This window comes from Chiloscyllium plagiosum, chromosome 10 (assembly GCF_004010195.1).
Source record: "Chiloscyllium plagiosum isolate BGI_BamShark_2017 chromosome 10, ASM401019v2, whole genome shotgun sequence".
NCBI lineage: Eukaryota > Metazoa > Chordata > Chondrichthyes > Orectolobiformes > Hemiscylliidae > Chiloscyllium > Chiloscyllium plagiosum.
In genome coordinates, this window is record NC_057719.1 from 61,491,958 (window position 1) to 61,509,465 (window position 17,508).

General features: G+C 37.9%; 1 protein-coding gene across 5 annotated transcripts in view; it reads right to left on the reverse strand.

Annotated features, from left to right (window-relative positions):
- akap6 (A kinase (PRKA) anchor protein 6) overlaps nt 1–17,508 on the reverse strand; it is a 410,503-nt gene that overhangs the window by 104,239 nt on the left and 288,756 nt on the right. For all 5 annotated transcript variants that reach the window (XM_043697895.1, XM_043697890.1, XM_043697891.1 and 2 more), the window contains one exon: nt 13,559–13,679. In XM_043697895.1, the coding sequence (XP_043553830.1) occupies nt 13,559–13,679 (121 nt within the window). The remainder of the gene's footprint in view (nt 1–13,558; nt 13,680–17,508) is intronic.

Genomic DNA, 17,508 nt, shown 5'->3' on the forward strand with positions numbered 1-17,508 from the left:
CATCTAGTCTGTTAAGTCCCCCAAGAATCTTGTATGTTTCAATAATGTCACCTGTCATTTTCCTAAACTATCGGACCAACCTACTCAAAGTCTCTTCTTTAAACACTTGCTCTATACCTGGGATAAATGCTTCTCTGAACTGCCCCCAATTCCATTATATCTGAAATAACTGCACAGAGGCTGGTATCCTGTCACTAAGTCACCCTTTACTGTATTTGTATGTGCACAGTGCATGGGCTCTGACCAGTCAGCTCAAAGCCTGTCCCTGGACTGAGGAGACCTTTTGAATCTTCTGTTTATATCTGTCAGCCAGGGCTCCCTGACTGGCCCAGGTTAACAACCCTGATCAAGGATCTCCCTGCCAATGAGATCCAGCTGGCCCTAGTTCCAATCACTCCAATATCTTTAATAAAAATAGAAATTTCTTGAAAAAGCTCAGCAGGTCTGGCAGCATTTGTGGAAAGAAATCAGAGGTAATGTTTCGGGTCAAGTGACCCTTCCTTAGAACATTACAATATCTTTCTTCAGACAAGGGGACCAGATAAGGGGATCGCATGATTCCAGATGTGATCTGATGAGTGTTTTGTATAGTGTTAGCAAGATTTCCCACCTTTATATGCCATTCCCTTTGAAATAATTGCTAACATTCTGTTTACCTTCCCTATTACCTGCTAAACTTGAATGTTAGCATTTTGTAATTTATGCACAATAAATTGCCCATATTCCTTTATATGTAGCTTTCTGCAGTGTTTCTCCATTTAAATAATGTTCAGCTCCTCTATTCTTCCTGCTAAAGTTCATAATCTCACATTTTTCCACATTATATTCCATTTGCCGAGTCTTTGGCCACCACGAACCTATTTATAATTCCTCTGTGGGCTCTTTATTTTATTCTTACCTCTTGCATTCCTTTCTAATTTTGTGTCATCTGCAAACTTAGCTATAGTACATGAACTTTTCTCATTCAAATTATTAATATATATTTTAAATAATTGCAGCCTCAGCACTGATCACTGTGACTCTCCATTAGTGATGGATTGGCATCTTGAAAATGCCTCCATTTCTCCCAACTCTTCTAAAGGTTACCCTCTATCCAGGGTAATATGCTACCCTCAGCAACATGGTAGCCTAATGTACATTACCTGATCAAATGCCTTTTAGAAAATAAGACATTTCTTCTCCACTGATACTACTAAACCTAATTAGTTTCTTCAGCATTTTCTGTTAAACCTTCATCTATCCTGCTTGTTACCTTTTCAAAGTATTTTAATATATTTGTCAAGAATGACTTCACCTTCATGAAGCCATGCTATCTCTGTTTGAGTGTATTATATATTTCTAAATGCTTTGCTATTACATCCTTTATAACAGACTCCACATTTTCCCCAAAACAGTTGTTAACTTGACTTGTCGATAGTGTTAGTTATTTATTTGTCTCCTTCCCTTTTTGAATAAATGTGATACATTGGTAATTTTACAATACTCTGGCATTTTTCCAGAACCTAAGGATTCTTTTAAGATTACTAGCAATGAATCCACTATCTCTGTAGCTACTTCCTTTAATATTCTGGGATGTATCACATCAAGGCCAGGGGATTTATGGGTCTTTAGCCCCATCAGTTTACCTCACATGCTTTCTCGAGTGCTGCTTATTTCCTCTCCCCATTTTTGATTATTTTGTATTTTTGGAATGCTATTAGCATCTTCTATTGTGAAGACTGTTGAAAAGTATTCATTCAAGTCCTCTGTCATTCCCTGGCTCCCCATTATCATTTTCCCAACCTCATTCTCAAAGGGGCCTATCTTTACTTTGGCCTCTCTGCAAAATGACTAAGGTGTAGTCATGTCTTGAATTCTGATGCTGATTTTGCAGCAGATGAAAAATTATTGAAAACAACAATTTGCATTTAAATTGCATCTTTAATGTAGTAAATTGTTCTAAGATGCTTTAGAGGAGAAAGCCCTCACAATCTTGATAATAAACCATTATAATGGTATCTTGAGTGTGATGTCCTGGTAAACTATTATCCTATGAAGAATCAACATGATAAGGAACAGAGGGAAAAACAAATTTGTTTTGAAACTTAATAATTAATATCTCTACATTATAAGACGTTGGACAGAATTTTACAGATGGAAGGTTTTCCTGACGTGCCAAACTGAAGAGGCAACAGAAAATATACCTGCCTGATATCAGCTGGCCAACAGCCATTGAATGCTGTGAAGAATTTCTGCTCTCCATACACAAATAAATCCTAAACTAGGAAGCAGCCAGCTAATCTGATGGCACGGAGCCCTGTGGTTCCAATTGTGTCACCAAGAGCAGAGACCACTGTTGGGAACTGCAAGCAATTCCCAGATCCTTAAAACATACAGTTGAAGATGGAGGTTTAGTGTGAGAGCACTGTGACAGAAACAGGAGAGGAAGTAAAGGGTATGGCCAGGCCTTGGGATGAGTTTTCCCAATCTTGAGAGGGGACTATTCAGGAAAGTGCATCACAGCCCTATCCACATGAAGGTCAAGCAGACTGGTCTACTGGGCTTTCCCTCCAATCCCAGGACTTATGCCACAGAAAAATCAAGGCTGGGAAGGAAGCAGCCTATTAGTGGCCAATAGTTTACCACTTAAGGGCCTCAGTTAGAGTGAGCGCAGGCGAGTCTCCCAGGGAACATTACATGGTCTCCCACCTGCAAACATGCCACTGGTTGACCATGATAATCTGGCCATAGAACCGAGTAATAAGTATTCTAAATTCAAAAATATCCAGTTTACATTTTAGAATTTTTCCAACTTGCGTACTCAAAAACTTTATAGGATTGTTTGCAACAAGACAGATGACATAAAGTCTTGAATCCTCTTAACATGCACGGAGTAACATTCTAATGTGAACAAGCAGCAGCAGCGCCAGATAGCTGACCATAGCCAATGCCATACATACAAGAAATGTAATCAAACTTCAATCAGTTGTGATGCATCTAAACATTGGACTCTCAAATCTCAGTATGCATTAACATTCATGCTGAGGTTTTCAAGAGGGATAAAATTGGCAGCCCTCGTTATATCATTTGATTGGAGAAAGCAAAAGAAATTCCTTTTTTTTTGCCAAAAACACACCTGTTGGTTAGATACAAAATGAATGGGAAATGTGTGCTATGTTTTTTAGGTGTACGTGACTGAGAGATTTGAAAGAGATATGGCATAAGGGAACCCAGGCTTGCCAGGAAATGGACTGGGGTGATAGCTATCAAATTGAGTTTAGCAAATAAGAGCATAAAAGATAAATTGCCTTCTACAGTATTCATTTTCCAGTTAGCTCAGTAGGCTAGACAGATAGCTTTGCAATGTAGAGTGATGCCAATAGTGTGGGCTCAATTCCTGCACTGGCTGAGATTACCATGAATAATCTCCTTTTCAACCTCACCCTTTGGTCTGGTAGGACTGTGGTGACTTTACCCTCTTATCCAGCAGTATACTTCAGGAATTGTTTTTATGTGGCTATCAGCGAGGGACAGGACTAAATAATATGCTCACAGCCACGGTTTTCAAATAGGAATTGATCACTGTGTAAGATGGTAACTCAGGTTCAAGATCAATGCTCCATTAAGGAATTTAAAATTAGGAAGCCAAGAATACAGGCATGGAAATCAAGAGGAAAAATAAACGGAATTAGCTTCAGAAAATTTATCACAGTTTTTGAGTCAATAAAATTTAATGCAAATGATCTGAATTTTGCCAGTTTTAGCCAGGAAAGATGACAATGGGTAGGGAGCAAAATTTCTTCACCCTGCCATGGCATATTTCCAGTGGTGGGAGCCTTAGCAATGTTCAACTATCCAATTAAGGTGACTGGGGAAGGCGTGCCACAGTGTGGAGAGGCTGGCAGACAAACTCTAGTCACCTCCCACGGTGTTCCTTGGAGACCCATTCTTCATGAGCTTTCCAGCAATAGCCACCAATATGACAATGCCACCGCTGCTGCACCCCTACACCCTGATTGCTGAGATGCATCTGCATGCCTGACAAATGCTTTGGCCCAACCAAACTCATTACACTTCTATGGCACCTGACTATTGAGATGTCCTCACCTTCAAGTTCAACCTTAACGTTTTCCACCGTGGTGCTGATAGCCCTCTGATTGATCCGGCAGTTCACAGGAGTAAACTGCCATTCTCAATTAGATGGTGATCTTGCAGTGACAACTGCAGGTAAGGTGTTTGTCCATGAGATCCTGGACTGAGTGGCTTACCGCATTCCTCTCAGTGGAGGAAGATATTATAATTAGATATTTTACCAAACTCTTTGGATGCTGGACTGTACAAATTGTTGAAATAACTAATGGTCAGGGCTTCAGTTATAGAATATATTCAAAAACAGATTTAATGTACATTTTCCCCAACCAAACTCGTTACATTCAACTCCGCTATTCTGTACTGTAGACTAAATTGGCTGCTATTACATGTGAGAACTGAATAACTTTGACATCAAAACAAAAGAACAATTAAACTTCAAACAAGCTGGAGCTAAACAAATGGAAATCTGTAATGAAATCTAAGAACAACAGCAGCTAAATCATCAGCTGTAAGAGTTAATGTCTCAGATAAATCCTTGACCTGTTGTGCATTTCCAAAATTTCTGTCCAAGATAATTATGCTTCATTAGCATCAAAACCTGGATACAAATGCATACTCAGATTAGAGTATCTATATCTCTGGATGGTTAAAGATAACATCTTTAACACAGATACGAGCACTTGATTTTCCATCTGCACCCTTAAATCCTCTTTCCATCTGATTACTCTTTTTCTTGACACTTTAGCAAGGCAAGAATTTATGCAGTACACTTTTTGCAAGGTCTGAAAAACTATTTAATATTATTTTACAGCCTTCTGCAGAATTCTACCAAGGAATATACTAACTTTAGTGAAATGCAAACCATTGACAAATTCATTTATTTATGTGGAAAATGAGTACGATATTTTATTTGTGTTAAGCCAGCTCTTTGCCTAGTTCAACTGTGTGCTGGGATAGAAATTTCACGATCAAAGTTAATTCTTACATCGAGACTGCTCAGAATACGGTATATTTGAGAACTTAAAGCTGAGTGGTAACAGTATTGAGTACTTTAATACAATAGAAAACTTCAAAGATAAAGTAGCTGCAGCTGTCTAATCAAACTGCAGGAAATGAAGTCAGACTTCATGGAGCTACACAGCATCAGACAGTTATTGTGACTGTAACCTCAAGTAATTGACAATAATGTGGTTTCAACTATGGGAGAAACAAACAGTCAGAATCTGAACTAAATAAAGTGCTGAAACTGCAGAATCAGATGACTGAAACATTAAACACATACAGGGAATAAATCATTACAACTAATATCTAAACCAAAGCTATGCAAATACATCTGAAGGGAACTTTGTGCTCTTCGAAAACTGTCATCTAAAATCTGGTGAAGTAGTATAATAAAGGCTGACCAACACCTTGCCAAAATAAAATCCAGTCCATAACGGCACGGACAAAAATAAAATAAAAATAAATGAAGGCTTGAAATTTTGATGCCAGAGGGATTACTAACGGAGGCATCAAAATTAATAAAATGAAATTTCAGACTTGTCTTTGTCTGACACATCAAAGGTGATAGTAAACTTAGGGCAAACAGTTCTGTATTGTAAAACAAATTTGGTGAGAATGGATATGTTTCACAGAAACCGATAAATGGAGATTAGGCCCGGTATTCAATATGAACAAAGGAATTTGGAATTGACAGTGATAATTGTGGGCTTTTGAGAGACATGGCTGCCAAAGTATATGAATTGTTTCTCCTATTCCAGACACTCTCCTTCAACATATCTGAGAAGTGTGATATTTTGCTGATCAGGGTACTGGTTGACATACGAGTTTTGTTTTGGCAATATTCAAAAACAGGCTGAGCTTGTTACAAGAGGAAATGAAGAAATCCAGAGTAAATCTGGTGCAGCACGGGCAAGTACACTGCTGTCATCTACAAACAGTAGATCATATATATTTATGATGGTCAGTTTCGTTTTAGTATGGAGCTGACGATGGTTTAAGAAGGGCAGCTGCCACCAAGGACAAAGAAAATGCTTCAACACACTCTGAAGCAACAATGAAATTAATGATAGAGGAGTGTGCTACCAATCATTCAAAATGGCAGCAACGTGTCCATAAACTTGCATCATGCTTTGAGCCATATTGTCTTCATGACAATTTGGAGTGAGAGCAGAAATGAAGAGAAAGCAAAACCTACATGCTAGATCCAACTACCTGCCCCATGTGGGTCACGAATTGGTCTATTCAGTCATGTAAACACCCATGACAGAAATTTACGATCTTGAGTTGACGTCAGCCTAAAATTTATGACAATTTACATCACAGACAAGAGTGGTGACACAATGCCATTAAGATTACAATATTTCAAGAACAAAGAATAGTACATATAGGAACAGGCCTTTTCGGCCATAAAGTCTGTGCTGACACGTGATGCCTTTCTAAACAAAAATATTCTATTTAATGTTGTGAACAGGTTACTTTGTAAAAATGAAATTATCATATGATTGTGCATCAAGTAAGATAAAAGAGCAATTTATGTACCGTCTGTTCTGCTATAACATGGTATTTGCATTCTCGTGCGACCTTGTGTTACAGAAAAACGAGTAATAGACATAACGGGGATGATGGGAAAATCAGGGTTGGGGCGAACCACCAAAAATATCAGTAAAAATCAAAACAAAATGTAGTTAACTTAACACAAACAATAGCACAGTCTAGGTAAATGTTAAAATCATATATTTTAATGAAATAATACAATAAATTTAACACTTTTAGGGGTTTCTGAGTTTTCTGAGTTACAGTACTGTATTAAGACAAAGGCTGAGGGCCATCATCAGCATCATCATTGCTTTCAACTGCAGTTCTGGGTGCAGGGTTATGAAGAAAGAAAATATTATTCCAGACATGGATGATTGTGGTTCATTGCCCTAAGACGGTTTCTTGAAGGTTGGCTTAAAAAAGGCATCTCGTTTTTATTGCTTTACCATCTTTCTTCTTTCATGAAGAATATTAGACCTTATACCATAAATTGCTGTCCAGTTACATTCTGCGTTCTAGTCATTGTCGTCTAAGAGCTGCAGTTGCTTCTCAACTTCCCTCGGGATAGAAGACTAAGGAGAAGTGGAAAGTTCTTGTGGTGCTGCATCCTGAACTTCATCATCTTCATCACGAGCTTCAGCTCTCCCCCTCCCCTCCCCTCCCCCACCCCCACTACAACACGTTGTTGTAGATCAGTCTCCACTTAGAGTCAAAGAGTCTTAGAGATGTACAGCACAGAAACAGACCCTTCGGTCCATCTTGTCCCAATCTAATCTAATCCCACCTGCCAGCACCCGGCCCATATCCCTCCAAACCCTTCCTATTCATATAACCATCCAGATGCCTTTTAAATGTTGCAATTGTACTTGCCTGCACCATTTCCTCTGGCAGCTCATTCTATACATATACCACCCTTTGCAAGAAAATGTTGCCCCGGGGTCTCTTTTATATCTTTCCCCTCTCACCCTAATCCTATGTCCACTAGTTCTGGACTCCCCACCCCAGGGAAAAGACTTGGTCTATTTATCCTATCCATACCCCTCATGATTTTATAAACTTCTATAATGTCACCTCTCAGCCTCTGATGCTCCAGGGAAAACAGCTCCAGCCTAATCAACCTCTCCCTATAACTCAAATCCTCCAACAATGGCAACATCCTTGTAAATCTTTTCTGAACCATTTCACATTTCACAACATCCTTCCAATAGAAAGGAAACCATAATTGCACACAATATTCCAAAAGTGGCCTAATCATTGTCCTGTACAGCCACAACATGACCTCCCAACTCCTATCTCAATATTCTGACCAATAAAGGAAAGCATACCAAATGCCTTCTTCGCTATCTTAACTACCTGCGACTCTACTTTCAAAGAGCTATGAATCTGCACTCCAAGGTCTCTTTATTCAGAAATATTCCTAGGACCTTACTATTAAGTGTACAAGTCCTGCTAAGATTTGCTTTCCCAAAAGGTAGCAACTCACATTTATCTAAATTAAGCTCTATCTGCCACAGCTCAGCCAATTGGCCCATCTGATCAAGATCCTGGTGTAATCTCAGGTAACCTTCTTCACAATCCACTACACCTCCAATTTTGGTGTCATCTGCAAACTTATTAACTTGGAGAAAGTGAGGACTTCAGATGCTGGGGTACCAGAGTTGAAAAATGTGGTGCTGGAAAAACACAGCAGGCCAGGCAGCATCCGAGGAGCAGGAGAATTGACGTTTCAGGCATAAGCCCTTCCTGAAGAACCAGCACCACATTTTTCAAAACTTATTAACTATACCTCTTATGCTCACATTCAAATCATTTATATAAATGGTGAAAAGTAGTGGACCCAGCACCAATCCTTGTGGCACTCCACTGGTCACAGACCTTTAGTCTGAAAAACAACCCTCCACCACCACCCTCTTTCTTCTACCTTTGAGCCAGTTCTGTATCCAAATGGCTAGTTCTTCCTGTATTCCATGAGATCTAACCTTGCTAATCAGTCTCCCATGGGGAACCTTATCAAACGCCTTACTGAAGTCCATATAGATCACATCTACTGCTCTGCCCTCATCAATTCTCTTTCTTACTTCTTCAAAAAACTCTATCGAGTTTGACAGACATGATTTCCGATGCACAAAGCCATGTTGACTATCCCTAATCAGTCCTTGCCTTTCCAAATACATGTACATCCTCTCCCTCAGGATTCCCTCCAACAACATGCCCATCACCGATGTTAAGCTCACCGGTCTGTAGTTCCCTGGCTTGTCCTTACCACCTTTCTTAAATACTGGCACCACGATAGTCAACCTCCAGCCTTCCGGCATCTCACCTGTGACTATCTATGATATAAATATCTCAATAAGGGGCCGAGCAATCACTTCTCCAGCTTCCCACAGAGGTGTAGGGTACACCTGATCAGGTCCTGGGGATTTATCCACTTTTATCCATTTCAATCCCTCCAGCACTTCCGCCTCTCTAATATGGACATTTTTCAAGATGTCACCATGTATTTCCCTACATTCTATATCTTCCAGGTCCTTCTCCACAGTAAACACTGATGCAAAATACTCGTTTAGTATCTCCCCCTTTTCCTGTGGCTCCACACAAAGGCTGCCTTGCTGATCTTTGAGGGGCCCTATTCTCTCCCTCGCTACCCTTTTATCCTGAATGTATTTGTAAAAACCCTTTGGATTCTCCTTAAGTCTATTTGCCAAAGTTGTCTCATGTCCTCTTTTTGCCCTCCTGATTTCTCTCTTGAGTATACTCCTACTGCCTTTATACTCTTCTAAGAATTCACTTGATCAATCCTGTCTATACCTGACATATGCTTCCTTTGTTTTCTGAACCAAAACATCAATTTCTCTAGTCGTCCAGCATTCCCTACACCTACCAGCTTTTCCTTTCACCCTGACAGGAATATACTGTTTCTGTACTCTCATTATGTCATTTCTGAAGTCTTCTCATTTCCAGTCATCCCTTAATCTGGGAACATCTGCCCCCAATCAGCTTTTGACAGTTCTTGCCTAATACCATCAAATTTAGCCTTCCTCCAATTTAGAACATCAACTTTGAGATCTGGTCTATCCTTTTCCATCACTATTTTAAACTAATAGAATTATGGTCGCTGGCCCCAAAGTGCTCCCCACTGACACCTCAGTCACCTGTCCTGCCTTATTTCCCAAGAATAGGTCAAACTTTGCACCTTCTCTAGTAGATACATCTACATACTGAATCAGAAAATTTTCTTGTATACTTTTAACAAATTCCGTTCCATCTAAACCCTTAACAATATTGCAGTCCCAGTCTACGTTTGGAAAGTTAAAATCCCCTACCATAATCACCCTACTATGCTTACACAGAACTGAAATCTCCTTACAAATTTGGTTCTCAATTTCCCGCTGACTATTAGGAGGTTTACAATACAATCCTAGTAAGATGATCATCCCTTTCTTATTTCTCGGTTCCACCCAAATAACTTCACTGGATGTATTTCCAGAAAGTCCTCCCTCAGTACAGCTGTAATGCTATTCCTTATCCAAAATGTCACTCCCTTTCTCTCTTGCCATTCTTTCTGTCCTTCCTGTAGCATTTGTATTCTGAAACTGCCAGTCCTGTCCTTCCCTGAGCCACATTTCTGTAATCTTCAAATCCAACTTGCTTTGCAAGAGCGACACAATGTTCTTTATTGCTAGAAGCTCCTTCGATGGTTCAACACCTTTAAAATCATGAAGAAGATCTGGAAGAAGCTTCTGCCCAACTGCATGCAAGCAGTCCTTATTGACATCACCCCTGGCCTCCACAATGATTTCAATAGCGTTTTTAATGTTAAAGCTCTTCTAAACTTAAGAGCACTGTCCTCGTTATCCCTCTGAGTAGCTGCAATCAGCTTCCTGAATGTGTGCATTTAAAAGCTATTTTGCACCCTAGTCCATGGGTTAAATGAGGGAGGTTGTGTTTGGAGGTAGAAGGATCACTTTGATATTTTCAGAAAGCTCACCAACAGTGGAGGATGGCTTGGTGCATTGTCCAGAATGAGGAGAATCCTGAAATCCAAAGCTTTTCTCCAGCAATAATTTCTCAAAATGTCCTCAAAATCATCAACAATAAGTTCAGAAAAAATTTACCCCGTCATCCAACTTCTTTTGCTTGACCTCAAGTAAACACCTTGAGTGGACTGAAGGTAACCAGGAGTGGAATCACGTAATAGCCAATGGGACTTCACATTTTTAAAAAATTGTTCCCCAATTCACCAATCATGTTACAGCCAAATTACATTGACAAAATGCGCGTTATAGGAGAACGAATTGTGCACCAAGAAAATTCAATGCATTTGAAATATATATATATTTATTTATTGACAAAAATCTGTTCATGTCCATCTTTAAAGGGCTCACAGTGCTTAACTAATTAACTATACAAAATTAATTCAAAGGTTTGCTTGTAAGTGAATAGCTTTAGGTTGTTTTTCGATAAAAGAACTTTTGTTTCTTTTTAATAAATCCATTCATAAAGAAATCCATCTGTTACTGCATTATTTTATTATGAACATGGATGTTGCTTCAGCTGCAATTGAAATGACAGCCTCAGAAGATGTTAAATGATAATGCCTCTCACCAACCAATCATATTGTATTATTTTGATAAACAAATAAACACTGTACATATAGATATGAGGTGACATCAGAATGACATATCCTTGAGGGAGGTAAAATCGAGATTGAAACTTTGTCAAGGGATTCTCCTGCTTATCCTCCAACAGTATTCCTATGATGTATTTTCAGTTAAAATGTTGACCTTCATGGATTTGTACAGATAGGAATGTAGCCATGAGAAGATGACAGGAGTTTTTAACTTCTGAGCCTGGTGAAAGGCCTGTAGAGAATTCTTGATACAAAGTGATAGCATTATTTAAATTCTGTGATAATCTCTTAAGGCCCAAGTTTACTTAATTCAGTAGAAAAATTCAAAATAAAGACGTTATTGCCAAGTCAAGTGCAAGTGTTCCAATGAATTGCACCTGTAGAATCATGATTTCAATCGCACAATACAATCCAAGGGTGAACAAGATGGTTGCTGGACAACCTGTTCTTGAAACACAACTTTGTTGAGCATGCATTCATGTACAATATATAAAACTTAACTTAAAACTAAATGTAATCTTTCTTATTTTGCCTGTAGTCCATTTACAGAATGTCTAAAGAAAATTCACTGCAGTATGTCAAAAACTTTAACTTGCCTTACCAAAATCTTCATCTAGAGTGTACAGTACTGGTGGAATGAATTTGCTTACATTCTTCAAAAAAACAAGAGGGAATAAATCTTTTTATAACTGTAATTAACATTAACAAGGACTAAACAAGAGGGACTGGAGGGATAAGTTTCAGTGAAAGTGAGGAACAAGCCTATGAGCAGATAACAGAAAATTGATTCCCTTCTGGGCAAGCCCTCTATGCTAAAGGATACTCTGAAGTCCAAAGAAATTACTTCTTTCAATAGTTTGTATTTGCCTCTCTGCCCACTGCCAGTTAACAGCAAACCAGTTTCATCCAGGTAAAGGAAAGACCCCAAATGTGGTGCATTCAAATGAAAATCAAAGAATACACAAACCCCCTTTGTGCTTGCTGCTCTGCTTAAAAATTCTCTTTTCATGTATATAGTTATACCTCTGGGGGAGAATGTCTGTGTGATTTTCTCTCACAGCTACCTTTGGTTCTATCCAAGTGCTGTTTCTACAAGTTGTGTTTTTTTTTCCCTCATGGTTTCTCAAAAATACAAAATCTGATTACTCTTTATCTATCACATTGTACAACAGCCATGCATTAGTGGCATTCACCTCCTTCTGGCAATGAGAAAGACAATGCTCCCAGATGCTTCCCTTCCTGGGACTGATAATGCGCAGACCTTAAGGCATTTCTCCTGGTGCTACTCTTAAAGATGATAGTAACTTGTGATGAAGCCACTAAGATAAGAGATCGGCTTCTGTTTGACCTTGAATTTCCATTCCATGTGTAAAAATGAAAAATTACTCATAGAGCCAGAGGGTGGTTGTTTCTTGTCATTATCCTGTTGTCAATTCTGATGGTGGTTATTAATTTTTTTTCCTTTACGATTCACAATCTGCTCTTCGAAATGTGCCATATGTTCAAAGCAATTCAGGGATGACAACTGTCAGAATTACAACAATAAAAAATAGCCTAAACGAGGCAGATTTACTGCTTTGGAGTTTCTGCTGAAAATAACCCCTGAAATGCTCTAACACATTACCCTCTTCTGTAAAATGCTATCATGTCGACAGTATAAGCTTTGAGATTTTGTGTCAATAAAAGGGTAAAGTAATATCATACAAAATAGAGTACTTAATAGGCTATGTAACAAAAAATGCGAAAACATATATTTCCCATTTATTATTTGAAGGAATTCAAGACAATATTAGAGTCTAATATATTGTTTTAATTGTATGCAAAATAACAAAGCAATAAAGGCTGTTTTGTCTGTGATTAATAAAAATTCATTGAAAACCAACTAGTATCAGTGTAGTGATAAAACAGACTCCTGGAAAATTCTGCTCGTAGAGTTTCTGAAGGACAGACTAATCATTTGAAACCTCAAATTGAGGCACAGACTGGAAAGTAGAGCCCCCATTTTCATTGACTATTCATTTTGTTTCAGTCTATTTATTAATCCTGTCTCTTTTATTTCTACTCATCTATGGGAAGAATTCTTCATTCCTTTATAAAATTAAACCTAATAGAATGTGATAAAGGGAACAGTTTGGCAATTATGATGTCTGCACTCTTTGCTGGCAAGCAGAAGATGGAAATGAATTTGGGGACAGGGAAGGGAATTCTAATAGGCACCATGATATATACAATGAACGCCAAGATGTCCACTGAGAGAAAGACTTGTCAGGCTAATCAGATTTTCCATATCCATGTAAAGACAGTAACATAGGCTCTAACCTTGTAAAGATGCTGCTGCTGCTCTTCTGACATCATCAGGTCATGGCTGTCTATCACTATGGATTCCATGTCAATCAGCCAATCCCAGAGCTCCTGGTACTCCGATTCAAAGTCCAGAAGGCTGGAAAGAAGAATTAAAAATGCATTATGTATTACATAAATAAAATATATATTCCTGAATCAATGTTGACTGGAAAATTTAATTGCTTGTTATAGAGAAAATTAAAACTTGAAGCTAGCCAGCAAGATTTCATTAAACTCCAATGCAGGTAGATAGCACAGTATGAGAAATAAAATAAAGTAATAATGTATCAGGGAGACAAAAACAGGCATTCATATAATTCGATATTAACCAAGATAAACCCATAAACATTTTTTTTTGTCACTTCATCCATGTGTATCAATGATATATGATAAACCATATTATGGAAATGATCACTGAATTTGATTCATTGCCTCAGTATTGGTTTAAAAGTCCCCAATTCAATACAGCATTTTCATCAGAATATCAACTGCATAGATGTATATCAATAAACAAGAGGGTCAACAGCACAGAAGGCAAGCCTACAGCCAAAGGTTTTCTGAGAAGATGAAAGTATATCAGACATACATTTTAGTTGGGCATGAGTGAGTATGCCAAACCACTCACAAGAGCTGGATGGAGCACTCGACAGGTGCTCCCCATAGACATGCTTGATGCAAAAGTGAGGCCATAAAGTCAAAATGAGGGATTCTCAAAAAGACAGTAATCATTAAAATTCAAAGGAAGATTGTAAGGTTTGCATTAAATAAATCATTAGATTGAGGGGCTTAAAAGGATTAAAGCCATGTACAGTTCAAAGCACATTGCCTGAGTTAACCGAACTCTCTGGTTTACAACTCAGCTCCAACATCCTGACGCAGTAAGCAGTGGTAATTGTGAAAGATTCACACATCAACAAGCCAATGTACAGTTCTCAAGATTTACTTAAATCTGACACTAATGTGCATCCACAGGACTGTATGCTGACCAATCCATAACAAAAATTACCATTAAAGTCTTCTCAATAAGGAGTCCAATGCCAGTAAATGGAAAGAGAGCTAGTCTTCATCAGAAAAAAAATTCTGTAATATATGAAATGTAATCATAATTTGATATAATGAACACATGACTGAAATGTTGCAGCAAACATCGATGTTCCACTCAGCAATTCTTAATAAAAGAGTTGTTTCTGTTACAAGTTTAATGATCTGTTCAATGGGCACAGCATGAATTCTCTGGGATTTCATATGTAAATAAAAATCCAAGGTAATTCAAAACATGAATTTCACACAATTTTGACTTTGGTTTCAACCTGAGTAAACAAAAGCAGCACATTGGATTTATGGAGACATTTGAAATATGCTTCAAATATAGAGTACAATTTATCCTAAAGCCCCTGAATGGAATGTTGAACCCTTCAAAGTATATTCTCACTATCTTCCCCTTGAAACAGTGTACCATACATGTAGCATAACTGCGCGTGTATCAAAATAAATAGCATGTACTCATTAACATTTTCATATTACAGATTTGGATTTAAAATTCAATTTATTTTATGTATCCCTAACTTATAATCTGACAATTTGCAAATTATTTATATTTATAAATTGAGTTAAATGATTTTTCAAAAAAATATTAATGGTACTGCAATAAAAAAGATGACATCAAGTTGCAAGAAATATCATTTGATATTATTTTTAAAATATGTCAGTGTTAAATCAATTTCGAGACTTCATGAATTATCTCCAGTCCTACATGATATATCTTCCTTAAGCTTTAACAGCACTTTCAAAGTTAAGTACAAGCTTTACCCTCTTCATTTTTTGACATAGCTGATAAAGACCAAGGCTGAATGAGATTCACAGCCTATGTGCCATCTCCAATCCAATTGAGTTAACTGGGCTGATTTGTAAGGGAGCATTAGTTCTGATGCCACAGTGATAGCAAAGAGACCATTACCAGGGTTCCCTCTTTTGACTGTGTGAACTCTTACAGCAGAATAGCTCCTTGTTATCTTTATAGGCAAAAACATGAAGAAAGGCAAAGTACTGAAGGGTGAATTCAAGCCCTTTCCTTGACAATTCCCAATTTAAACACCAAGTTAACTGTCAAGTTAAGGGTACTCCTCCACAATGGCAGAAAGAACATTTAAGTCATCATGACCAATCTTTACATACATTCTTGTGATTAGATTACAAGTGATACAATCAGATGCTTGGAAGCTCATTGAATTACTCCCCAGCTGAGCATCAAAGAGTAACTAAGGACTAAATTAATCAACCTTTATTGTTATGCAATGCTTGCACAGCTTATCATCATCAGTCATCTAATGCCAGACCTCCTGTAATAATGCTGTATTCTTCTTTAAGGCAGAGGCTTGGACCTAGTGTTGTGTTTCAGACTGTCTATATTTGCTCTTTCATTCGCTTGTTATGTACTGCAGCTTATGATGGCTTCAGGTTGAGAATGCTGATGCCTAATTCAAAGTCTAGTTCATGTGTTTTAATTTTTTGGGGGGGAGGGGCTATTCATCAAGCTCAGAAAGCCCTTTGGAATGGCACAGTAGGAAGAAATTAAAAATCACACAACACCAGGTTATAGTCCAACACATTTATTTGTAAGTATTAGCTTTCAGAGCGCTGCTCCTTCATTAGGTAGCTGTGGAACAGGATCATAAGACACAGAATTTATAGAAAAAGATTATAGTGTCACACAACTGAAATGATATATTGAACAATATATCACTGTATCAATATATATTGTTTGTTCAATATATCATTTCAGTTGCATGACACTGTAATCTTTTCATATAAATTCTGTGTCTTATGATCCTGTTCCACAGCTACATGAAGAAGGAGCAGTGCTCCGAAAGCTAGTACTTCCAAATAAACCTGTTGGACTATAACCTAGTGTTGTGTGATTTTTAACTTTGTCCAACCCAGTCCAATATCAGCGCCTCCACACAATAGAAAAAGTAATGCAGAGGCAGTTGAAAAAAGAAATACTCGTAAATATGCATGTGTACAGACTGTAAAACCCCCTTTTGAGATGAAATTTATTGTTCCAACGAATGTCATTTGAAGGCTAGTTTGCAATGGGTGAATGCTCCTTTTCTACCTCCCCACTGAACCATTGCCATCTTCAGAAGACCTCTTCTAAAATGTGCTCAATGAAAATCATACTCTTTGAAGTCTGTCGGAAAGCTATCTCTTAGTTGCTTTTCTATTTGTGCAGCGTTATCCTGCATGTTTTCCTTTCCAATTATTCCCTTTAAGCCTCTGATACTGGGATACAGATGGAAATGTCCATAGAAAACTCCCATGGAAGGGACGTCAAAATAGAAATTCAAAGTTTGTATAAATAGAAAGAAATAACTTGCATTTATATAGTGTCTTTCATGATTTCAAACCCAAAGGCCTTTATAACTGGGAAAGTATGTTTCAAATGAAGATATTCTTGTTAAGTAGAGAAACAGATGCGCCTAATTCTGAGCTGTACTCCGCTAAATTGTCACCTCAGATTATGAGCTCAAAATTTCTTGAATATGCTTGAATGCATAACTTTTTCATGAGCGGGAAGGAAAAGACTTTCTGTCTGAAACTGTCGTAGAATCATTTCTTATCAGAGTAGCTGAAAAGAACTTTCCTTAACTGCTTCAGTCAGATCTGATACTTCATAGAAAGTTTAAGAAGATTCAAATCCAACAAACTCGGTCATTTCATTGCTTGAATGTGTTATGTCCCATATATACTCGTGTATAGGTTGAATTTTGAAGCTGGTTTTCTAAAGCTGAAATTAGGAGTTTGACTATTACATGGGCATAAGTTTTAAGGGGCTGAAGCGCATGCTGCTGTAGCAAAAGTCGTTTTGATCGCATAACTAATACCGGGTAAAGAAGAAAAACACAATGAATTACGGTGAAGGTAAT